This window comes from Silurus aristotelis (genome assembly GCF_946808225.1).
Source record: "Silurus aristotelis genome assembly, chromosome: 14".
In the NCBI taxonomy this organism is placed as follows: domain Eukaryota; kingdom Metazoa; phylum Chordata; class Actinopteri; order Siluriformes; family Siluridae; genus Silurus; species Silurus aristotelis.
In genome coordinates this window covers 21,150,092-21,176,264 of record NC_139587.1, presented here as the reverse complement: position 1 = coordinate 21,176,264, position 26,173 = coordinate 21,150,092, and the positions used below count along the sequence as shown (strand labels likewise).

Below are 26,173 nucleotides of genomic sequence, written 5' to 3'. Positions count from 1 at the left end.
TTAATTAAAGAGACCTGTTTGAAAGATTGCTTTATTTTTTTGTCATTTTTGAAAGATTTGTTTGGCCTACTTTTAATACGAGTTACATGATGTTGAAGTTTGGAAAAGAAGCCATGTTGGTTCATTAGGCATATTGACTGGTTACGCAAGTCGGAAATGATACCCCAGTGGGTAAGGTGTTGATTTACTAATCAACAAGTCCCCGCAAGTTTGGTGGTTCAAACCTTGCCACAGCCAATTTATATTTCTGTTTTTTTACATCTAATAGTTTGTCTACTTTGTGACATTAAACTGTAAATCTATTTGTTAATTAAAGAGACCTGTTTAAAACATTGCTTTATTTTTTTGTCTTTTTTGAAAGACTTGTTTGGGTTGCTCTTAATATGAGTTACATGGTGTTGAAGTTTGGGAAAAAAAAGCCATGTTGGGTCATTAGGCTTATTGACTGCTTTCAGGCATCAAAAGTGGTAGCTCAGTGGGTAAGGTGTTGGTTTTCTGATCAGGAGGTCCCCACACGGTTGGGGGTTCTAGCCCTAGCACCGCCTAGGTAAAAATTATATTTCTCTTTTTACATCTAATAGTTTGTCTACTTTGTGACATTAAACTGTAAATCTATTTGTTAATTAAAAAAACCTGTTTAAAACATTGCTTTATTCTTTTTCTAGTTATCAAATATTTGTTTGGCCTACATTAAATATGAGTTAAATACTCAACTACTGTTCAAATCACATACTCTACATTTTACTCAAGTCATACTGCAATTAGTGACTTATAATTTGTAATAGAGTAAGTTTTGCAATAAGTTTTTTACACAAGTAGCAATAATAGTTTTACACAAGTAGACTGTCAGGAAGTCTTCACAGCACAGGTTTTGGTGAAGGTGGTTCCAATTATTCGCAGTCCAGATAGAATTTCATGGTGTTAAAGTATGGAATAGAAGCCATGTTGGTTCATTAGGTCCATTGACTGTCGTTCCTATTGCACACTTCACTGCTGTCACACTGTCCTTATACGTAATATGTCCTGCACCACCCTCACATACTTCTCTGACACATCTGACTTCCTCATACAATACCATAACTCCTGTCTCAGCACCCTGTCATACATTTTCCCTAAATTCAACAAACAACTATTGTAACATTATCTAAACTATTGAATGAAAATTTTCAATTTATAACATTTCTATTTAATCCATTTAATTAGTGCCAATTTGATTGATTAGCCAATTTAATATTAAATCAAATTCAATTAAATATAATAAAAATGTGTTTTGGTTTAATTTTATTTATTATATAAATTTTTTATAAAATATCATAAAATATTATTTTATATATTTTACCATGCAGGCACTTCATTTAAAATTGTTTGAAAAATTTTAACTGATGATGTCCACAAATGTTTATAATGATAAATCAGTTATAATATAAAACAACAAGCAATTTTATGTTTTGCATTACTTTCCCCTAACCGTACCGACATTAAACCGAACTGTGACGTTCAAGGTCACAGTTCGTACCGAGGTACGTACCGAAGTGCATTTTGTGCAATGTTATACCCCTAATATATCCACAACACAATGACAACAGGACTATAACCATTAGCTGTAGTATATCTAAAGTCACAGTAATTACAGGTTTATACATGTTATTTGGAATACAGTTAAATAATGAATGTAATTAATTTTGTAAGTTTGTAATTAGTAGTATGTTTTTCTCGGTGCATGTGCACAGGGTAAATACTGCTCAAGGTCAAGATAGTAACCATGTCTGAACATGTCAGTTTTAATTCTAATTCTATAATTTTAATGAGGCAGGATATATTCTGCTGAAACCAATCAAGAAAACAAAGTTGTCAGTTTGATAAAAAGATAATTATGGCCAATGAAAGAAGGGTTTGCATAAAAAATAGAAAAGTGGGTGTTGAGTGAGAAATAGAAAGGGGTAAATCCTGCACAGAGTCTGAGCATTTCTATGAAATTACATGGCTTTTTAAAATATTTATTTATTTATTTATTATATATTTTTGTATAGAAGTTCCACAACTCTGGACTTTGAACTTATTTAACCACTTTGCTCTACTTTATGGGTAATTAGCCATGGCAGTATTTTGTAACAGTAAAATACTGTCTTATGGATAATCCTGACCTTCTTACAAAAGTTAGTTGGCAAATTACATCCACTTTAGAAGCAAAAGGTCTGCTTGTCGGTGCTCAGACAATACGCTGCTGTCATTCCAGAAGGAAGCCTTGTCTGTAACTGGCTCACAAGAAAACCTGCATACAGTTTGCTGAGGACCAGCTGTCCAAAAGCATGAATTACTTGAACCTGTGTCCTGTGGTCTAAAATAGACTTGAGACTAAAATAAACTTGTTGGTCTCAGATGGTGTCCAGCATATGGGGTGATGCCCTGGTGAGGAGTACCAAGAAAATGTTTTTTTTTTTTCTTAAGGTCAAGCATGGTGGTGGTAGCATCATGGTCTGGGGCTGCATGAGTGATGCTTGTACTGGGGAGCTGTGGTTAATTGAGGAAAACACGGATTCCAATATAAACTGTGACATTCTGAAGAACGTGATGTCCATCCTTAGGAAACTGGGCCGAACAACAGTTTTCCAACATAATAACCCCAAACAGATCACCAAGATGAAAACTGCCTTGCTGAGGAAGCTGAAGGTTAATGAAGTGGCCAAGTATGTCTCCAGACCTGAACCCTATTGAGCAACCTGTGGTGCATCCACAAGTGGAAGGTGGAGAAGCGTCATATGTCTAACAACCAGCAGCTCTTTGATGTCATGTCATTATTGAGGAGTGAAAGAGGATCCCAGTAACAACCTGTGCAGCGCTGGTGAATTTAATGTCCAGGTAGGCAGTGCAAGATAACAATAGTGCTCACACAAAATTTTGATACTTTGGAAACAGATCTGACATGTTCACCTTTTTTGCCAGCTATATAGACAATATTGGCTGTATGCTGAGTTATTTTTTTTGAAGACAGTAAATCTGTACTGCTATACAAGCTGCACTTTTTTTTTTACTACTCTAAAATATGTCTAAGTTTAATTTTTACATGATTGTTTTTTTGAGAACATATAATAAAATGGTTGCTGAAATGTGAGTGGTGTACTGACTTTTGCGAGATACTGTATATAAATAAATACAAGCTTCTTAATGAAACCCTTTATATCTCATCCCAAAAACCACATTATTTCCTTGTGTAACCATTAGAACATGAATAACCCAGAAAAACCTTGTTCAAGGTTTCATTAGAAGTTTTAATTCAACATTCATAGTACATTGTTTGTCACTCTCTGGTTCATATTCAACCAGAAATGATCTATTAGTTACACCATCTTTACAGTCGTTAATATAATTCATCATACATCACCTTATTTAAGTTTTACAATAGAAAATGTACTTATAATAACCTAAGGCTTGATTCTTGAGGATACACCTACTGACTAGTAAGTGTGTTTGGGTTGAACACTGATTGGTTTACATTTTTTTTGGGGGGGGGGGGGGGGGGTGAAAAAATATGGCTATATGATACAAAATACAGTAGTAATGGGCGTAACATATTGGTGTTTATATATTAGTAAGGTTATGACAGAATACTGCGTCGATATGGAGAGCTTTCCAACAGAGCTGGGACATGGTCATGTTTTTGTGAATATGTAGTACAGAAAACAAATAAAATAAAAATTCAGAGCAAGACACCAGGCAACTGCTGGACCTCTGCATGAGTTCACATTTAGTCCGATATGCTTCCTTGTGTGTGTCGTGCAAATCCGGGGAGATCATTTAACTTTGTGATCCGTCCTGCTTGAAATTCTGTCCTTCTCTCAGACTTATGATAAACAACAATAACCAAACAAAACAATAGAAAACCCAATCCGAAATATCTGCATGTATTATGACTATTTCAGAGCTCTAGAGATAAACAGTTCCAATCCTTCAGCTCTGAGATTTAGGTAATGAGTCTTTTAGTTTATCACAATGCAGGCTGGGTACAAGGCACAGTTCCTGTTTCACCAGCTGAGCGGTCCTCTTTACATCGGGGAGAGTTCAACGTTCCTCATGCGCTTCTTCACTGCAATTATGGGGTCCTTTTAATTCTTTTTTTAACATTACACCTTCTCAGTGTCCTAAAAATCCCTTTCCCACTCACTCAGACATGCAATACACATGGAATTAATGAATCCTCAGGTTAGGTTGTACATTTATATAGATTCATATGGGCCAAACACACTCATATATATTTTAATTTATATAAAATTCATATACTTTCAGGAATGTTAATCTGCTGTGTATCTGTGTGTCTGTGTATGGTTTTTTTTCACGGATACAAAACTTTTATATCACACATATAAGAAACATCATAAAACCAGTCTCTTTGAAAAAAATTCCCTTAATAAAAATAAGTTCTATTTGCTTTTTCTTTAAATGTACAATATATTTTTTTCTTTCCCTCAGGCTCCATGTGAAGTGAAGAGGAACAGGGAAGGCGATTATTATGAATGGCATTTCGAGCAGCCACACTCCAAGGTCGTCTCTATCTCTTCTGCGAAGGAGGAGCCGTCCGAGCACTTGAAGTTAACTTTCCGTCTGCGGCTCTTGGTGGGGGCACAGCAGAGTCCCGGGCGACACGAGCGCGGACACTCCACCCGGGGGACCTTACTGATAGACGTGCATGTCTTCTGGCCTATGTGACGCCTGAGCAGCTCACGCACCATCTCGCCCTGACATGCCAGTTCTAAAAAAGGAGGAAGAGGAGTAGAGGAGACACGTTAGGACTCAGTGTTAACATGCACTGTTGGTCCCTCAAGCAAAGAGTTTAACCCTGATCTGTTTTAGAGTCATCACCTGCCTCTGCTCTAAACGCTGGTGCCTAGTTGAGACATGTGCAGAAATGATTTCCTTTGAGAGAGTAATTGAAATAGTGATTCAAATAAGGACCTTTTATTCTGTTTAAGTGGAAAATGACTCTCCCAATTACTTTCACAAAAATGTTCAACAATACTACGACGATTTGTACGACACTTTTATTACAAAAAATAAACTCAGCATAATTTTGAACTAAGGTTAATGTACCTTTTAAAACCTTCTGTTGAGAATCAATTCTTAAAATCTGATCATCTAATGCTGTTTATACCCCAGTGCTGCTGCATTTTCTTAATCCTGACTGATTACAGGGGCCTTCAAATATTAATGCATTCATTTTAACATGCTGTAATTACAATAAAAGTCTGTTCACGAGGATATTTACCTTACATTTATGGCATTTGGCATACGCTTTTATTCAGAAGGATATACAATTCCTCATTTATACACTGAGCAGTTGAGGGTTAAGGGTGTTGCTCAAGGAAACAGCATTTGCAGAATGGTAGGGCTGGGATTAAAACTTGTGCCCTTCTGATCCAACAATCCAGCATCTCTAAGCACCATTTCCACTTCACCCCTTCTCACATAATCATGACAAAAGTAAAACAATTTAACAAACTAAATAATTGTTGATAGAGTGATTTTTTCTATAAGTATGTCTATTCTTAAGGCTCTGTATGAAGAGGAAAAGCACAAGCTGCATGTTTTGTTCATTTAGAAAGAAAATAGACACTGGTTGAGAAATAAATGTAAGTGATAGCAGTACTGACAAGTTTCATTTATTTGAAAAAACTTCCGTAGGTACTACAATATTTTTGGTTGGAAATGACCCAGTTATTGTTTATTTAACACCATTATTTGTACGTCTGGTGCTGCGGACTAATGTACAAAAAAAAGGAGCTTGGTTTAGATACATGTTTATTTGTAAAAGTGAAAGATCAGAATAGAATCTGGTATGAAAGCACTTTGTGTGTCTGGATGTGTCATACCAGTGTCACAGGTGCTGCCTGTGTATCCAGGCTGGCAGTGGCATGATGGATCTCCACTCTCATCCACTCTGCATTCCCCATGCACACAGTAATGCCCCCTGCAGGCGGCTGGCTCCTCTCTCCTCTCACAGTACTGCCCCACGTAACCCTGCGCGCACTTACAGCTGTACGAGGAACCCTGAGGCACACACAGGCCATGCACACACCTGCACCCAGTTAAGAGAGCGAAGACAGAGACAGGAATCACATTTTATTCAGTTCTAAATGTACCTTAAATTCATATTTTTCAAGTTTTTAATACTCTTATCAACATGGGCATGGACAAATCTGGGTGCTTTATGCAAATGTATGTTTATTATTTGTGAAACCATATTCAACATAGAGCATGAAGACAAAATATTCTTACAAATGTTTTTAAAGTGATTATGCTGTTTTAAATTACGTGAATCATCAGGACACCAAACGGAACTTGTGCTATGTTTCCACATGAACGGTTTAAATTGCCGGGTGTGTGCACCATGGCCGATTTTGGTGCTTGATTTGATACTTGCCGCATCATTAAAACAAATGTTAAGTAATTTAAAATTATTTTTTGGTGGAAATTATTATTTTTTATATCTGAGTAAAGAAAGGATGTTATGAATAAATGTATGTTGCGTTGATGGTTTTGATTTTGCCTCTTTTATACTCATTTTTATATATATATATATATAAATGGTCAAACAGAAATGCTGCATTAATCGCGTTAATAAAAATTCCTGAAAATCTTTACTAAAATTAGTGCCGTTAAAATTAATTTACATTAACATGTTACTTTTGACATCACTAATATATATAAATATACAGTACCTGCTGGACTGACAGGGGTTGGCGTAGCTCTGTTGCTCACACAGCGGGCCACTGCTGCTGGCAGGACACTCACAGGTAACACCTGCCTCACCCCTTTGCTTGCATGGCCCCTGTGCACACACAGTGCACGAGTGGCATCCAGGCAGAATGCCCTCTGTGCCCGTTAGCCCGGTGTTTAGCTCCTGCAGCTCCCCGTTGATGCGGACATTATGGACACAGCCATTGAAGGACTGGGATGTTCGCTCAGCTCCTGTACGCAGACCAGTGGAGCTGATCGCTGAGGGCACGCCTAAGAGACAAATCATCACCTTGTCATTTTACATTTCTAGTCAAGTTGCTTATGTTTGACGCCATTTTAGTGCCACAATCCCAAATAAATCCCCAAAAATCTAAGATTACGAGATGAAGGTCGTAGTAATACAAGAATGAAGCTTTGAGAAAAAGATTTGCATGCCAGTGTTCAACTCCTTAAGGGTCGATTTCTCAGATGATCCTCTTTGTAGTCTCTTGAGAAACAACATATCCTCTTGGAATAACATGCAGATATAACTATTGATATCCTTGAAGTTTCACCATTTCAGACTGCACAAAAGAGGCAATTTCCTCAATTTCTTCTGAATAAATAAAGTTTCCTACATAAATGATGCAGTGTCCATTTTCCAATTATAACTGCACCAAAAGACAGAGAATTTATCTGTATATCGCATTCCCATAAAAAAAAAAAAAAAAAAAAAGAATTGTCTGTCTGATGCATTTTAAAAATGCATTTCAGAAATGATATAGGATAGAAAAAAGTGAGTGGTTCACCTCCGATGTAAAGATGGGTGCTGGGCTCCACTGAAGGCGGCCGTGTCAGTTTGCCCAGACTCTTATGGGCTCCTTTATCCACCACCAGGCTCAAAGTTTGATTCTGGATCAGTAATTCCACAGTGTGGAAGAGTCCATCATTCACTGATTCCACACTAATATATAGACAGATAGACAGTTTGGTTAATGCTTTTATATGCCATTTCTTCCTGACCATAAAGCTGGAATAGAGGTCACAATTCTTGGTAACTTTTAAATCAGACTTAAAAATGCTTTACTGGATGAAAATGACACGAGTAAGTATATTCAAGTATCGAAATGAGTACAAAGTGACGTAAACGTGACCAAAACTGCCAGGAAATACTGCATGCTGTAAAAGCTTAATGGACTGAAAGGATTTATGTATTTTGGCACAGATGAGGACGAAGACTGTAACACTGTACTTTCAAAAAGAACCAAGGGATAGGATATTGCTGTTCTACCACTCAATCACTCAGCTAAGAGCACTTTTCCTGACCAAATCATTTAATTCTTAAATGGCATTCAGTGTCAACCTGCCGTAAGCAGACACCGTAATGCATAGTGATCGCAGCATGAGCAAACCCTAATGCACAGGATGAAATATGTGTACATGCTTCGGCCAAGCAAACGTGATGGCTGTGCCAGGTGTGTTCTTTGCTTTGGCACTGATGAGGCTAAAAGCGCTGCTGGCTGAGAACTCTTTTGAACACAATAAGCTGATCTGCCACTTTCTTTCTTTCTTTCTTTACTCTCATCCACAAAACACACTGAATCGGTGTGAGGCCGAGCGAGTGTGATGTGAAGTGAGGGCTTGGTGGGTTGAAGCTTTTCTTTTTTTTCATCTTGTTAAACATTTCGAGAGAGCTGAGAGCTTCTCAAAACCTTGGAGAGCAAAAGCATGAAGCGTGAGAACATACTCTCGCTCAGCTGGATGATTCTGGCAAAGACTTCTTGCTGTGCGCACGCACCCACAAACACACACACGAACATGGTATTTTAGTGGACTGGGTTATGACCCCAGTAACCCCCTGCAAACTGACATCATAGCTTGAGAAAGCAGGTTAATTTTGGCTACGCAAACTCGTCTTGGAGCAGTTATTCCTGGAAAGAACATAGGCTGCTTCAGACAGCTAGAGACAGTGGTTTGGCAAGAGTAAGACAGCGAAAGTGAGAGAGGAATGGAGCAGGAGTCAAATTGTGGCACAGAAGTGTGGCTTGTTCTCCTTCAGTACCCAATACAAGCTCTTCCTCTCTTTGCACCGTGTTTCTCTTGTCAGAAAAAAAAACACGCATTCAAAAACAGCGCATTGGAGAAGCGTGTCGAAACCATCTCTCTCTCCATGGCGAGAATCCGACACTTTCTCCAGCTGCACCACAGGTCAGGTTGCATTTCACAACCTACGAATTAGCAGCTCAGAATAATGGGGTGTAAGATATGGAAAAAGGATCTACGCCTTAACCATAGGTGGTCCTGCTCTGCCTTCTTGTTACCTGTTATTGGTGACAGCTGCCTCTTTCAAGGAAAAGAAAGGCAGAGCGAAATCAATTAACTAATTCAAACAAACAATTAAATTCGGTTTACTTTGCCTTGCAGTGCTTGGATTCGAGCTTGGAGAAAATTTTTTTTTTTTTCTTTGCTGAAAAAGTACACGATGTATGTGTACATGATTTGATTTCGATTCTAGGTGCATGATGCATCATTTTCCCGTCATTATTAGAGCTGTAGTTGAATCCCTAAATCTGTTTGGTTTTTTATTTAGTTTATATGAGCTCTGACTGTAAATCAAAATCACAGGTTTCTACCAATGCACTCATCCTAAAATGTTATGGCAGAAACACAATACAATCTAACAATAATAATTAACAAATACTTCAGAAAACATGATTATTGTTTTCCTCTCTTTAAATTAAGAGAAAATTAAGCAATGACTGTTTCTATCTGCTGTGACATCATTATTAATGTATGTGCAAACAGATAAAATGAAGCATCATGCTTTAATAAACAAAAATGCCAATCATGTTAAATTTGCTGTGTGTGTGCTGGAAATGATTCAAATTTGGGGTGGTAAGAGTTTTGGGCCATATTTACAGTTACAGCATTTGGCAGACAACCTTTTTCAGAGCGATTTATATTAATCTCAATCATACATCTGAGCAGCTATGGGGTTAAGGGCCTTGCTCAGGGACTCAGGAGGTGCAGCTTGATGTGGCTGGAATTTGAACTCATGAGCTTCGGATCCAAAGTCCAATGTCTTATTCACTAACACTAAACACCACCCTTCCACATCACATATCACATCATTAATCGTAGTCCTATAACCAGCCCACCTTGAAAGGTTTTATTCCTAAAATATTATCATGTCCATGCATAATAATGTACTTTCAAAACACTTGAGATTTAGTTCGAAATATTTGGATCTGTTGACATTCTTTTGATAATAAAAATAATTTCCTCGTCCCCACAGAGATCAGCATACCTCAGGAACGCAGCTCAACTCCTGGCCTGCTTTACTATGCCTCGGCTCAACCACAGACACATGTGTGGTTTATATTACACCCTCATAATTCAATTCCTTGTTTGCAAACCTTCTCATTGTGAATAACACACGAGTCCATTTGCAAGACCCCCCCAAAATCTTTCCTTACGGTTTACAGACAGCACCTTTGACAACAGTCTGTAATTAACGGTAGCCCCAGGAAAAGGTGGATTTTTGTATCAGGAAATAAAGCTGAGATTAAATACACATAAACAGACAAAATCCATTAATTTCATCCAGGAAGCTGTATATGACATGAAGCAGTGACATCATAACATTGTAGCTTTAAATCAAGTGCCTTACCACTAGATGGCACCAGACACTAAACGAGGATCGTGACACACTTGAAAAAAATTGGCCACTTTGACCAATACTGGGCAGCTTTATTACTTTCCCAAAGGTCATAATATTTGTAAAATGGGATCGCTCTGGCTTTGATGTGTGCCCAGCATGCGTTTAAGCTTTAAGTGCCCCGTTATTTGGCTCTATAAAAACAAACAGAACACCGTTAGAGATTTAACCGGCCTTGTGTCCTTCTCTCAAGCAGCGAGAAGTCAATTTCCTGTCAGCTGAACCCCCCCCCGGCAAAACCGCATTATAAACAACGCACAAAGTTAGACTCAATTACCGGCGCCTTCATCTGGGAAAGTTATCGAAATCAGTGAACCTTCGGACGTAATTACGTTCTTCAAATTCAATTACCCGGTACTATCATTTGCTTACAGTAGAGTCACACCAGACTGGCTAAAGTCAATGCTACACAGGCAGCCAATGCAGTTATAGATTGCAGCTGTAACCTGAAATAGGCCTCTTTTGGAGCTAAGCTAGCCCTTTTTTAACAACCTTCATCTGTGTGAACGCCTATGTGCACAAGTAGGAGACTTATACCAGGAACAGGAAGTCTAATGTTAACATTGGGTCTTGGGGGCGATGTTCTCTTGTGTGTTTGAGTGGCACAGTGGTATTTTCCAATGACCTCTCAATAGCACTGTAGTCAGTCACGCCCAGAGGAGCTCAGTGCTCTGAGTTCGTGGCCTAACCTTATTTGATCCAAATGAAAACAATCACACTCCAGATCCAAAACAGGTCTCTTAGTCCCAGTCCAAGATACACTGTGTGTTCCAGCAGGCCAGCCCTGCTTACCTCCATCCCTGCTTGGCTTCTCTTTTAAAAAGGCTCCTGTTTTCCTAGCACTTCAGTCACATAGGAACCAAGCGCTACTTCCAGATGGAGGAAAGAAAACAGCCAATAAAAACACACTCTGACCCCCTGTCACCCCACTGCGTTAAGCTTAAGATCCAGTTGACGCAGAATACATTAGCCTCATTCTGTGAAGCTGGGTTAGGCGTGGTGCACGCCGGCCTAAAGCCATAGCGCCTGGGACAAGGTAGAAAAAGCTGCAATTCTAGCCTTCTCCTCCAATTTCTTATGATGGATCCATGAAGACTGGTGCTCCCTGTTGAACAAGTGCCTACACTGATTCTTAAACTAATGAAGAAAAATGCTGTGAGTTTTCTGATAAAAAGAGAGCATTAGCAAACAGTGCATTTGGGAATTCATCTAAACCAAATGATGCTTTAGTGCTAGTTAAGATCCACTTTTCTTTGCAATCGATACACATATCAACTTTCTTCTACTAAATCCCAGATATGCCAACATAAGATCACTACAGAATAAGCGTCCTTCACTCTCCACCAGCATTCGAAATACATAATTCTCTTCAGAGTCTATTGTCTTCCATCAGTTCCTCTTCACAGAACTTTCTCACTTCTTTACTCTTTATTATTGTCTCCTTTGGCTCACTTCAAACATGGATAAGGTAAAAAAGCTTTGGCCTCTCCTCTCATCCTCGCCTCACAGATACTTCGTGACTCTGTGAGACATTCACCGAGACATTAAAAAATCAATCAACCTCAGAGAAGTCCTTGAATCAAAGTTCTATGATGCTCGATCTCAGCCAAGGAAGCTTTACCTCAGCGTTACCTCATGGCCCGGAGTTCTGGGTTGGAACAGAGTTACAAATGTGAGCAGCTGCTGCATGTATCTCCCTAGCTTAACCATGACATGGAAAGCTCAGAAACATGCTGGACTGACTAGTGAGCTTATTGGTTGTGGCTCATATCAGGCTAATCAAGGTAGACAGGGGCAATTCTGGCTGAAAACAGCCTCTCAATTTTATGTTACACAGCTCAGCACTATCACCCCACAAGCCAGGAGACAATGGCCTTCAGGCACGCCAAAACCACAGAGCGTCACGTCATCAGGGGGAAAAACAGCCTAATGAGAGGGTAAGCATGTAAAATAAGGCCATGACGCATCCCAAACTAGAGCCGCAGAAATCAGCATCCAGAACACAGCTGCACTAAGGAGAAGTGCACTGAGTTCAACAATTCTTACTACAAATCCACTGAGATTCTATTTATACTAAACCGGTCAATAATCTGTAAAGTGCACATTTGAGTGTATAATAATTGAATAATTGCACAGCTTTGTGCTTATTGAGTAATAACAGATTTTATATGGCAAACAGGTAAGACTTTTGAAGAGTTGAAGATGAAGAGTTATTTTTACATGCTGTAACACTCCTGACAGCGCTATCGATTGAGCCCTAGGCTGTGGCACAAGTTAAGAGAGGCCTGTTTTTTTTTCCAGAGCTAGTGAGAGATACGGTCTGGATCGATAATATGCTATATGGTGTGCTAAGACAGGGAGGGCTGGCTCAGATCAGAAACCAGTCACAACTGCCACCTCTCAGTGTGCACTGATCCGCTGTGTGAAAGGAAAAGGGTTTTAAGGCATTCTCGCCATGCGAACGGACCAGCTTTAAATTCCCTCTCGGCATCAAGAAGAAAAGTTGAAGAGATACGGTCAAACAACTTGAGCATGGCACCTTGTATATTTATGAAGAAAGCACTTTTGCTTGCCTTTAGGTGTCAGCTTGACTGCATTTTGAGACAACAGAAAGACAGTGAACCATAAGCAAGAGAAAGAAATACTGGTGAAAATTAACACAGAGCTTAGCACTAAAATAATAATAAAAAAAAAAGTACATACAAGACCCAAACCTATACCAGCATAAGCAGCAAAGTCCATGTGCACGATGAATAAATTTTTAATGGGCTTGAGTGGAAGATCTCGAGTGGCCTGGTCTAGAGCTCTGACCCCAATACTATTGAACACCTTTGGGATGAAGTGGAACACTGACTGCACTCCAGGCCTCCTCACCTCACCTACATTAGTACCTGACTTTACTAACACCCTTGTGGCTGAATGAACACAAATTTCCACAAGCACACTCCATAAAGTGAAGATTGAGGGTTATTATAACCACAAATGGGGACTAAATGTGGTATTTGATGTTCAGGAAGCAGGTTGAATGAACTGCTTGAAAACAGACTAAATGTCATTAGAATTTTTTTGTTCAAGCTAAATAAGGTTTCTAAATTACAACCAACAATTCCAGCAGTTAAACACAAGCCCATGGGGAGCCATTAGGGCCAAATAATCCGAACTTATTTGTGAGGCTCCAGTGAACAGAGCAGTCACAGTGGAATGTAAGACACACAAATCCAAACTGGATTCTCATGTTTAGACAGAACCTGTGAGTGTGTACTGTATATACACAGTAGATATGTCTGTGTGTCTGTGTCTCTGACCCTCAATCAAACGTGTTTTGCCGAGAGCCATTGTCTCGGACATTAGGCCCCTGTGTATGCTGTGTCTGTTTTATATGAGTCAACAGCTTCAGGGCAGACAAATAAGTCCTAAGTCAAATAGGTTAAGATGTAGCATGTGTGTTTAGGTTTAGTATACTATTGTATTACCTTACAGTGGCCTGGAAATGTAAAACAAATTGACAAAATCTACAACGGCAAATCAGGAGACAAAACAATTTTAAGAAAACGCAACTGGAATGCAGCAACAAATAATTGAAATAATTGAGAAAATTGAAAACAACACCCACACAAAAAAACCCATGGAAGTGCAATAGCACTTTTGGAAACACGTCAACAATGACTCAAAGCGAAAAGGACGGGTCCTTTTTTATGATGTATCGTTGCATCGTTTTATGATGTATGTGAACGCTGAAAACCTTTTTCCTGTTTTTCTTTGGGTTTGCTGTCATGTTGTTAATTCACTTGTTGTGTTTTTGTATATATATTTTTTTGTTTGTTTTTGCATTCTTTTGTTTTGCCATTGTGTTTTGGATTTGCTACTGTGTATTTGTTTTTTCTGTTGTGTTTTCAATTTATGTATTTAGTTTGCTGTTATGTTTTTGGATTTACTGTTGTGTTTTGGATTTTTGTTTTGGATTGCTGCTGTGATTTGGATTTGTGCTTCTGGATTTGCTATTGTGTTTTGGATTTTCTGTTTTAATTTTAGATTTACTTTTACGTTTTCTGATTTGTGTTTAGGTTCTAGTGAGGCATATGTGTTTATTCAGGGTCTAGTGTATGCTTACCTGTACACAGTTGTAGGAGGGTACTTGGCAATGTCGTACATCAGTCGAATGTGGCCTTGATACAGCTCTACAGCCAAAGGGTCGTGATCATCCTTATAAAACAGCATGCCATTGTCCTTATCAGTAGCCACCTATATATAGACAGAAACAAGAGAAACATACAGTACTCTGACACCCAACTAGAACTGAGAGCATCAATGGAACAGCTGGACTTGGCACTTGGAGTTTGATTAGTCACATCAACCAGAACACAAAAAAAAAAATATCCTTGAACAGGTAGCAGGCAGTGCTCAAATCACACACGAGGCTGAAGCGATTTATGGTTCATGAAGTGTAACAGCCTGACTCTGTATGAAATAAACCCCAGTGGAGCTTTCACACTCTTGCCCATTAGCCTGGAGCCATGCAAGTCAAGCAGCATGACTACATGATGAGTGCTAGTGCTGAATCTCAACTAAAAGCGTTTCACAAAAAAACAATTTTCAAATGAAGAATGCAGATGGAGCCACCAGGACGGAGGAAAAAATAAATATAATAAATAAATAAAAATAAATAAATATTTTTCATTTGCATGTTTGTCATGCAATATTTCAGATCATTAAACTAATTTAAATATTAGATAACACAAGTGAACAACATGCAGTTTTTAAATAAAGTTTTTTTTTATTAAGGTCAAACAAAATCCAAAACTACATGGCCTTGTGTGAAAAAGTGTTTGCCCCTAAACCTAATAACTGGGCCACCCTTAGCAGTAACAACTGCAATCAAGCGTTGCGATAACTTGCAGTCTGTTACAGCACTGTGGAGGAATTTTGATCCACTTATCTATGTAAAATTGTTGTAATTAACCCACATTGGAGATTTTTTGAGCATGAACCGCCTTTTTAAGGTCATGCCACAGCATCTCAATAGGATTCAGGTCAGGACTAGGCCACTCCAAAGTCTTCATTTAGTTTTTCTTCAGCTATTCAGAGGTGGACTTGCTGGTGTGTTTTGGATCAATGTCCTGCTGTAGAACCCAAGTTCGCTTTAGCTTGAGGTCACAAACAGACGGCCGGACATTCTCCTTTAGGATTTTTTGGTAAACAGCATAAAAAACGTGGTTCCATTTATCAAAGCAAGTCATCCAGGTCCTGAAGCAGCAAAACATCCCCAGACCATCACAATACCACCACCATATTTTACTCTTGGTATGATGTTCTTTTTCTGAAATGCGGTGTTACTTTTACGCCAGACGTAATGGGACACACACCTTCCAAAAGGTTTGACTTTTGTCTTGTCAATCCAAGAGTATTTTTCCAAAAGTCTTGGGAACCAACAAGATGTTTTCTGGCAAAACTGAGATGAGCCTTTATGTTCTTTTTGCTCAGCAGGTTTCGTCTTGGAACTTGGAGACCATTTTTGCCCAGTGTCTTTCTTATGGTGGAGTCATGAACATTTAAAACATGCAGTTTGTTTTGTGTTTACTTGTGTTATCTTTTACTAATATTAAAATTTGTTTGATGATCTGAAACATTAAAGTGATCTAGTTGTATTCTTAAGCAGAAACCACATTTTAACTGCTGCAGATGTTGCAATCTCAAAGTCACCGGCTCACCTCTGCAGGCAGATGAAGAATACGGCAGCTATTTTTATCTTCTCTCGCTTTAATTAACATTAGGCTGCCCTGTCGGCAGCGAGGCGAAAGGCTCATTTGTAGCGCAGATGCGATCCAGCCATGACGAGGGGGCTCATGATTGCTGCCGATAACAGAGCCGGCTCAACTTCCATTACCATAATATATGTCCTCCAGGGAGGTATTATTCATGCTAGTGGACAAAAGGTGACATTCTAATAATGTCAACGGGGCTGAACCAAGAGCTGCGACCGATAAAAGCCTCGGAACAGATGTAAAGAGGGTAGATCGTTTTATATGGCTATAGGTTTGGGCAGCTTAGCAAGGCCTACTAAGGAGCAGACTGATAGTTATGGCTGCCCAGGGCAGGGTGATGATAAGTTCTGAGGGGAATATGGGAAGGATGCTGTGTGTAGACCTAAATGTTGAATGTTTGACTTTTTGTCTGTCCACAAGAGACTTGGGACTGACCTTTTGTGGTGATGTATTATGTCTACAGCAGTGTAGCCTACTCCAAGTACTGAACACCTCAAACACCTAATTCAATTCAATTTCCAAAACACTGGAGACTTGAATCAGGGTACAAAAATAAGATTTTATAACTAAAATATGCAGCTTGAAGGGAACATTTTCTTTACAGTTTTTAGCAGTTGCTTTGGAGCATTTCTTAAATCATTCTTAATATTTGCAAACCAATAAAAACATTTCTTAAAACAATTTATACAAACAGCACCACACATTTAAACAAAAGCCTGTACTTTTCTCTTAATCCTTAGTTCATCTCTCAAAAGTAAGCACTTGTGTCAATAAACATATTCCTCTCATCAGAGTAACAAGTCCTTTGGTCACTGTTAACAAACAAGATCGTCAAAATGTTTAGTCATGTCAGTATGACAGTTACTAGTTGATTTGATGCTGTATGCTCCCATTCATTAGTGAAATTCAGGATTCGTCTGCACAATTTAACAATTCAAGTCACAAAAAAATTTAGAAATTTAGGCTTGACAGATTTTGACAACTGGTTTAACCATTTTAGATTAAATGACTGGTGCTATCAACTGATGCCTAGATGTTTTGGGGGTTAAAACAATTCAGGCGTAGCTATAATATAAAGTATAATATATTTTGATGAACATGGCATAAATAACTGATGTAGGAAACAGCAGACAACTGTACACAATCGATTAAATGAATGTTCTAAAGTGTTCGCAATTTGATCAAAGCAACAAGACATTGCTTTTGTGATGTGCACACGTGACTACATGATGTGGAGGTTGAACAAGTAGTTTTGAGAATTTCATTGTTCAGAAACGCTCCAAAGCAACTGAGAAAAACTATAATATAATGTTAATTTAAATGAGAATGACATCTAAGGCATCCCACAATAATATTAGATTATCAGCTAGTAAAAACAATTCTATTCACGAGTCAAGGTAGATTAGTAAATGTCAGAGAAAATTGTCACTGGGATATGATCTATCAACGACTTGCTATGATGAAGTGAGCATTGAGAGAAAGGCCTCTTTATGACAGCAAGTCATTTATTGCTGTGTTTTTGTGCTGAAATATTAGTTCTTTCCGCTCGATGCAGTCACAGAGAACAGTCTTCAAAATGAGCGATGTCAGTAGAAACCGTTGAAATCGCACATTATAACAAAACATAATCAGTCAGTTATGAAGAGCGATGTCTTGTATACATGAACTAAAAGTGCTAAGCCTGCTTGATTTCTAAAGATACATTCAACAACAATATAATTTTTTCTTCATCACAGACACATCAGATTATTTGTCATAAGGCTTATTTTGTATTTTTGTGGTAACAATCACAGCACTGATAGCTGTAAGAAAATATATAAAGAATACAGTATTATGAAGAAGCAATTGATTTTATTTCTTTGCAAATGTGCAGCTGCCTTTCAGTCTTTAAATGAGAGTGTGTCATACTCTGCCTCACATCATTCTTATCATGCCATCAATGAGACCTAATTTAAAGCATTGCTCAAGCCTAAGATTTTCATTGCTTAGTTAGTGGTAGCTGTTACATCCGCACAAAAAAAACAAGAATTGTGCTTTTTCACTGGCCACCAGTCCAAGTGCAAGTTGCTTAAAATGGATTTTTAGGGCATTACTAGTTTTGTTTTGGCAAATTGTTTCATTGATGGATTGAAATAACACCACGATTAGTACTAGTCTACACTATTAACACCAAATGGGCCAGGCCAAAAAATAAAAAAATTAAGCTTTAAAGATCTGGACAACCAATCATTTGGCATGTTTTGGCCCAGGAGAGTATGCTTTTATTATTTTTATTAATACTGATGACAAAAACCCTCTAACATTAAGTCTATTCATCCTCTATTTTAACACAGCTAATAACAAGCTGGTTATGCAAATAACCAGTGAACAAATTATTTCTTATACGCATGATATGGTTGTGGATCATGTGTACAGTGGTAGCACAGTGGTTGCACAGTAGTGATGGAAAACTGATTAGAAGACTGCAATGCTCCAAAGCTGCCACTGCTGGGCCCTTGAACAAGGCCCTTAACCATCAGCTGCTAAGTTGGATAAATGCAAATGTAAGTTGCTCTGGATAAGGGTGTCTACCAAATGTTTTGAAAGAAATAAAGAGCAGAAACTCTCACAGATTACATTTTTTTTCTTTTGATTGAATGCACAGAGAAAGACTGTAAACTATTACAGACTATATACTGGAAGGGGAAGTTCTGGGAAAACAGCTGTAGCTGCTTCGGAATATTTACTGCCCTGCATGTCTAATCCAACACACCTGCTTTAAATGAAGATTAGATTAGATAAAGAAGATACCGGAGCAGGTTTAGTGTACAGCAACGAAATACAAATAAGCTGCTCTGATATACACTATATGGACAAAAGTATTGGGACACCTGATCTTTCTTGCGATATGTGGTTCTTCTCAAAACTGTTGTCCCCAAGCACAAAGCTGGAGGCACACAATTGTTTTGGATGTCTTTGGATGCAGTAAAATAGAATTTTGTGTTCACTTGAACTTGGAAACCCAAACCTGTTCCAGCACGGCAATGCCCCTGTGCACAAAGCGAGCTTCATGAAGATATGGTTTACATGGTTTGAAGAGGAAGATCTTGAGTGGCAAACTATAGAGCTCTCATCTTACCCCTACTGAACACCTCTGGGATGAATGTGAACACTGACTGCACCCCATACCTCCTCACCTCACCTACATCAGTACCTGACTTTACTAACTTCCTTGTGGCTGATGAGCAACATCTTCCCAGAAGAGTGGAGGGAATTATAAGAGCAAATAAATGTGGAATGCAATGCTCAAAAAAGCAAATACTGTACATTACTTATGTCAAGTAGAGGTGTAACATTTCACAAAATTCACAGTTCAGTACGTACCTGGGTTTTTAAGTCACGGTTCATTTAAATTTCGGTACAGTTAGGGGGGGGGGAATGCAAAACTTAAAATTGCTTGTGGTTTTTAATTAATGCAGTTTATCATTATTAACATTTGTGATCGTCAACATTTACGGTTTTACATTTTTAAAACAATTTTGAATAAAATGCCTGCTTGGATAAATAATATTGTATATTTTTTATGAAAAATAAAATAGATATATCAAATTAATGCAATAAATAGCCACAGTGACAATTCTTTTCTGTTTTTATACCCTTGGCATATATTTGTATGTTTTAAAGTTTAAATATTTTCTTAGTTGCTTTGGAGCGTTTCTCAGATCAGAAATAAAATTCTTAAAACTATTTAATCAACCTCCACATCATTTAGCCACTTGTGCACATCATAAAAACAATCCTGGTTGCTTTGATCAAATAGTAGTACATTCATTTAATCGATTGTGTACAATTTGCTGTTTCCTACATTATCAGTTGTTTATGTCTATTTAAAGCAGTTTTCAGAATCTGTCAAGCTTAATTTACTATTAAAATTTTCTTTTGTAAATGTGACTTGAATTGATAAATTGTGCAGATGAATCTTGAATTTTACTACTGAAGGTGAGTGAATGGCATCAGATCAACATATTAATCAACTAGTTTTCTAAAACAGTTCAAAGGTGAATCTCATGAACTTTCAATTGGTGAGTATATGCAGACAGAGCTAAACACAGAATTACAATTTCTGAAAATGGATGAACAACCAAAAAATTTAGGAACATTATTGCAGTACAGTAAAAGTGTGAATCGTATTCGGTCTCTTGCAATCAATATAAATCAAACATCCAATTAAATAAATACATTTATGCTGTTGATATTCATATACTTCAACTTGCGTTTTTAATCACCGTAATCCAAACAATGATTGAAAACGGTAGTTTATATCAAGAAATACTGAAACTGTGCGCCGTCATACCGACATCAGGATCGAACATTTTCACTAAACTGGTTTGTGAACAATGACTAATGGATTTGTCATTCTGATGGCAGTGAGATGTTCATGAACACAAATACTTACTTTTCAGAGATAAACTAAGGATTTTGATCAAACATTTACAGGCTTTTGCAAGAAATCCAATTGGTTGTGATGTTAGAGAATGCACTTACTGGATTGCAAATATTAAGAACCATGCGAGAAATGCTCCAAAGCATTAAAACTGTAATAATAATAAAAGAATGCAGTGAAGAAAGAAATTTGCAGTCCGCCACTTAGTACATTCCTGAGGGATTTTAAATATGTTCCGCACGTAAAAAGGATTGCATTGCAATCTGAACCGAAAAGCCCTGTACATAAAAATAACTGAACGAATTCATGTACCTTTACACCCCTAATGCCAAGATAAAGGGTTTTTTCGAGATGTGGGTCGTACCTGCAGTGATATATGAGTGGAAGGACGGATAGTAGACCCGGGTAACTCTATATATGCATCCTTCCCGAGGAACTGTACAGTAAGCGTCTTCTCGCACTTGTTGCCGAAGAAGCTGGGCAGACAGCGGCACACAGGTTCACCTTCAATCAGGAGACACTGGGCACCGTTCTGACAGTCTGACTGATCGCATGGGCTCGTCTTCTGGAGCAGGATCATTGGAGGAGGGTTTTCACAGAACAGCCCGCTAAACACAGAGAGAAAAATACAGAATGCTAAATAAGATTTCGTGTTTTATTCTAATTTCACAAAATGACAAGGCGTCTAATCTCTTTCATAGAATAACCAGACATTTTTTTTTGTTACTAGGATGAAAATCAGGTGATAATATTGATAGAGTGCCAGGGTGGGTGGTAAGCCGAATTTATGCAGCGCTCAAGCTGCTAACACTTAATTACCAGCCGCTGCAGAAAAAGAGCTATTGTTCATCTGGCTGCCACAGTAACAACTCTACGCTCCCTGAGACACAGAGACTTTCTGAAACTGTTGAGATATGCCATCCTGCTCCTTGCTGCCAATCACAGCTGCAACACGAACATGTTTAGCACATACGAACGTAAAAAAACCACACACACACACACACACTCAAATCTACAAAGCAGTCCCACACTTAGAGCACTATAATTAGCCACATGTAGATCTGCCTTGTGCCACATAATAAAGCACCATCTGTAGCTTAGGAGCCTGGGATGTGTTTGTGTGTGCAAATGCATATGTACTTAAGCATATATCCGTGTATTCCGGCGTGTGTGTTAGGGCTGTCAGAACTTTTTTTAAACTTTCATAATATTTACTTATTGCAAAAAAAGGCATTTATTTATAATTTTTGTTACCCAGTATAAGATTTGGTGTTCTCGTTTTAGCCGCCTAAACATGTCTAAATCTGTTTGGTCCTTGTGGCTAGAAAAATTTGTAAATAAATCTTCAGTAACCACTTTATCCTGGTAATATTGCAGAGTGTCTGCCAGGAACGCTGGACAGGAGGCAGGAATACACCTGGAATAGAATGCCAATGCACATGCACACACACTTACCTTTACAGTTACACCTTAGGCCTAATTATCCACTAACATGCATATTTTGGGAAGTACACATAGAGAACAATAAAAAAAAGGGAACTATTTGCTGATTGAATTTATCATACTGGTGACGGACTGCCACTTTTAGGCCCTTGATTCACCCAAACGCAAGGGCTACTGTCTGTGTTCTGTAGTTCTGCATATTCCCTTTGTGTATGTGTGCGTTACAGGAATACGGTCTGGATCAGCTAATAACCCGATCGTGTGTCAAGTGTTTATTGGAAATGAATGAAGTAATGCATTTTATACAAAATTCTTGACACCCTAGTGCATATGGTTATTTTCATAAATGTATATACATGTAGTCTCTGACTCATGATAGAGATGCATTAAGATGACCCCATCATAACTTAAAAATATTGCAAGTCGAGACATGGCCTAGCCAGAAGGCTCCCCGGGATTCTTAAAGAATGGAGATCAGTATGGAATAGTGTACTGTAATTTCTTCAATTTCTACCAAATTTGCAAAACAGAGCAATTGACAGTAGTGTGCTGCATAAACTATACAGTATGTATCTAGTAGCGAGCTCTGGTTTGTGAGTGGAGGGCAGAGCATACATGTTTGCCCTGCCATGCAAAACTTGTTTTGTGCAATTATTGTACTGTCTTACTGTCTTGTACTGTGTTACCTGAAGCCGTCCTTACAGACACATGTGTAGCCATTAATGGCGTCCACACACTCTGCCCCATGCTGACACTTGTTCTCCAGACAGTCATTGTAGTCCTGCTCACAGTGCTGACCCACATAACCTGGCAAACACTCACACCTGCAACACATACACACCACATGTACAAGTTTCTGTACACTCCATGTACTGCACATCATTTACTGTCCTCTCTTTAACCCTCTGATCTGAAGTCATGTTGATGGCGCTCTTACCTGTAGCCCTTACTGAGAGGCAAACACTTGGAATCGTGCTCGCAGGGGTCAAACCCAGGCATGCAGGGGTCCACCACTTCTTCACACAGATCTCCTAATGCACATACAGAGAGAGATATAACCTTTATAACACCTGCCTACGCAGCTGTCATAGCTGTATCCCATGCTGAACCACTCAAACTGCTGTAGTAAAGATTTAGCTAAAGCAGTTGCGTGGAGAATGGTTTCATCCTAGTGTTTGATGACTCCCTGGAGGTCTATTGATTTTTTTTATACTCATTGGAGCACTTTAAATATGTGTGTGTGTGTGTGTGTGTGTGTGAGCTGGCAAACCACAATGATCCTTCTGAGAGCACTAAATCATTCCTTCTAGAGTCCACCTGCTGCTGGACATCCTCTCTCTCTCTGTGTGTCTCTCTCTCACTTTCCCTTTTGTCTCTCTCACACACACACTCACAAACACTCACACACACACACACACACACACACACACACACACACACACACACACACACACACACACACACACACACACTAAACCTTTGTTCTACCTCTATCTACTTGAGATTCTCACTGTTTCAGTGTGTAGAACTACAAATCGAACAGATGATGCCTCCTGGCCTCTGGATGAGCTTGCCAGGCCTGCTTCCTCAACTCTTCCCCTGATCTATGTGTCTGGGGCTTTGACTAGATGTTGAATTGGAGATGCAGTTAAGCATGTGCAGCTCTTTGTGGCCCACTGTTACCTCAACCGAACTCAGCATCTGCGCCCGCAGCCTGGCGAACGGCTGCGGCTGTGGCTTTTTAATCAAATCGACATGGTAAAACTGAACTTAAGATCCAATAGGATGTGGAGAAATCACTATAGTGCTAAACTAAACAGAAGCAACACAGAAACAGAGAGTGGCAGAAAGGGTTGAATGACATCACAATACTGTATTGTTATTTTAGCACACATTAAAACCCTACATTTGGTTAAAACGATTAGCATTTGTTAAATTGCATTGCAATTATTATATATTTATGTGGAGGGTTTTCTTTGCATTTTGCGGCCCTCTGCAATATTTATAGTAGTAGTGTGATTAAAAGAGAACTACATAAGAACAGTATGTATGACATCAGCTAATATCTGTCCTATACACTAAGCCTTCACTGTTGGACTGTAACTTTATTCGAGTATAACTATAATGAATATTTAAAAATCTTTTTGAATGGAATCCAATGTTCTTAGATTATAAAATGGAGTTTAGTGTAGACAGTATTTCAGTTCTTTTTTTTTCAGCAAAAGAAAACACATTAAAATTTTATCAAGATGTGCTTATTGATTATACACTTCTGAGAGAGATTATTATCTTCTTTTTCAGTGTCCTGTACCTTATCTTTATTACCTTGATTGTCTCTGTGGAATAGAAAAACTATGGATGTTTCTTCACTCTGTTCTCCCGGATTTCCTGAGTTTATTATTTATTTTTTATTGAATGTGTTACTTTAATTTTACTTCACGTCTAGTAGCATAGCAGCAATGTTTACAGTGCTTACACAAAACATGATACAGCACTGCCACATTATATTCTCACTGTATCTTTATATACTTATAAACTTCTCTATATACTTTACATCTATCTATCTATCTATCTATCTATCTATCTATCTATCTATCTATCTATCTATCTATCTATCTATCTATCTATCTATCTATCTATCTATCTATCTATCTATCGAACTAGGCACACTAGATGCTTTTACATTGATTTGGTTTATGTCGAGTTTTATATTATGTTGGTTTGGTGTCACAATGATTACAAACCAATATTTAAATATAAGATTAGATTAGGTTCCGCTTTATTGTTATTGGCAGAGTACAAGTACCGAGCCAATAAAATGCAGTTAGCATTAACCAAAAGAGCAAATAGCACTGAATATAAACAAATCTAATATAAATATACAAATATATGATAAATGTATGATGGGAGTGCAAAAGTACAATATATATTACAATAATACTGTATAAGGTGCAAATGTGAAGATAAATACAGAAGGGTATTATTTATAAGTTACAGTTGAAATAGACATTATGAGGTACAATGTTGTAATTTGTGTGACAGTAAGAAAATAAGATACACCAATCAGGCATAACATCATGACCATCTGCTAAATATTTAAGTTGGTTCACCATTTGCAGCCAAAACAGTTCTGACCAATTGAGCATTAACAGCAGTAACTTCTACAGCAGTTTAAGTTTGTCTGTTGGGTCGGACCACACCCACGTGCAACAATGAGCCTTGGCCGCCCATGATACTGTCGCTGGTTCACCACTGTTCCTTTCTTGGACCACTTTTGATAGATACTTACCACTGCAGACCAGGAACATCCCACAAGAGCTGCAGTTTTCGAGATGCTCTTTAAAGTGGACAAAAGTTTTACTTGCTGCTTCAACTCACTGACAGGTGAAATGAAGAACACTGATTATCTCTTCATCATGGCACCTGTTAGTGAGTGGGATATATTAGGCAGCAAGTGAACATTTTGTCCTAAATGTTGATGTGTTATCATCAGAAAAAATGGGCAAGAGTAAGGATTTGAGTGAGTTTGACAAGGGCCAAATTGTGATGTCTAGACGAGAGGGTCAGAGCATCTCCTAAACCGCAGCTCTACAACTTTACCTACATAATATCATTCTTTGTAATGCATCCAGTGTTTTCTCTTTGTTTCTTTATATGAACAAAACATTTCTAGTTCTACAGCTATGTCTTTTGGCTTCAGTCTGCACCCCGTGGCACAGGTCACTACAAAATCAACATCAGCCAACTTAAACTACAAAGCACGTTTTGTTTACTTACTGCAGGTGTTGATTCGGGGTTAAAATTATTTCCTTACATTCAAGTTTATTCAGACACTCAGATGCTCCTGTTTTAAATGTCATAGAATAAACCACACCAAGCGTTTGACTCAAATGGACCAAAAGCTTTATATGGCAAAGCAGATGAAATTATAGCGAAAAAAACAAAATAAAAAAAAAGAAAAAGCTAAAGAGTGTGTGATTAGAAAGAAAGAGCACACTACTCTACAGAGAAAAGGAAGAAGAAAGCTGTTTAACTGGAATTCTAATTGTGGATCTGAATTGGGGCTTCCCTTCTCGTTAACCGCTCGCAGCAGCTGAGTGTAGGGCAAGCCTATGG

General features: G+C 38.3%; 2 protein-coding genes across 2 annotated transcripts in view; one reads left to right on the top strand and one right to left on the bottom strand.

Moving 5' to 3' along the window:
- Positions 1–26,173, top strand: part of chrm1a (cholinergic receptor, muscarinic 1a) — a 179,863-nt gene that overhangs the window by 111,381 nt on the left and 42,309 nt on the right. The window lies entirely within an intron of this gene.
- slit3 (slit homolog 3) overlaps positions 3,246–26,173 on the bottom strand; it is a 162,509-nt gene continuing 139,581 nt past the window's right edge. The window contains exons 29-36 of the mRNA XM_083560686.1: positions 22,995–23,088; positions 22,744–22,881; positions 20,979–21,222; positions 14,541–14,671; positions 7,521–7,675; positions 6,714–7,002; positions 5,865–6,070; positions 3,246–4,747 (exon numbers count right to left, since the gene is read on the bottom strand). Coding sequence (XP_083416812.1) covers positions 4,506–4,747; positions 5,865–6,070; positions 6,714–7,002; positions 7,521–7,675; positions 14,541–14,671; positions 20,979–21,222; positions 22,744–22,881; positions 22,995–23,088 — 1,499 coding nt within the window. The 3' untranslated portion in view covers positions 3,246–4,505. The remainder of the gene's footprint in view (positions 4,748–5,864; positions 6,071–6,713; positions 7,003–7,520; positions 7,676–14,540; positions 14,672–20,978; positions 21,223–22,743; positions 22,882–22,994; positions 23,089–26,173) is intronic.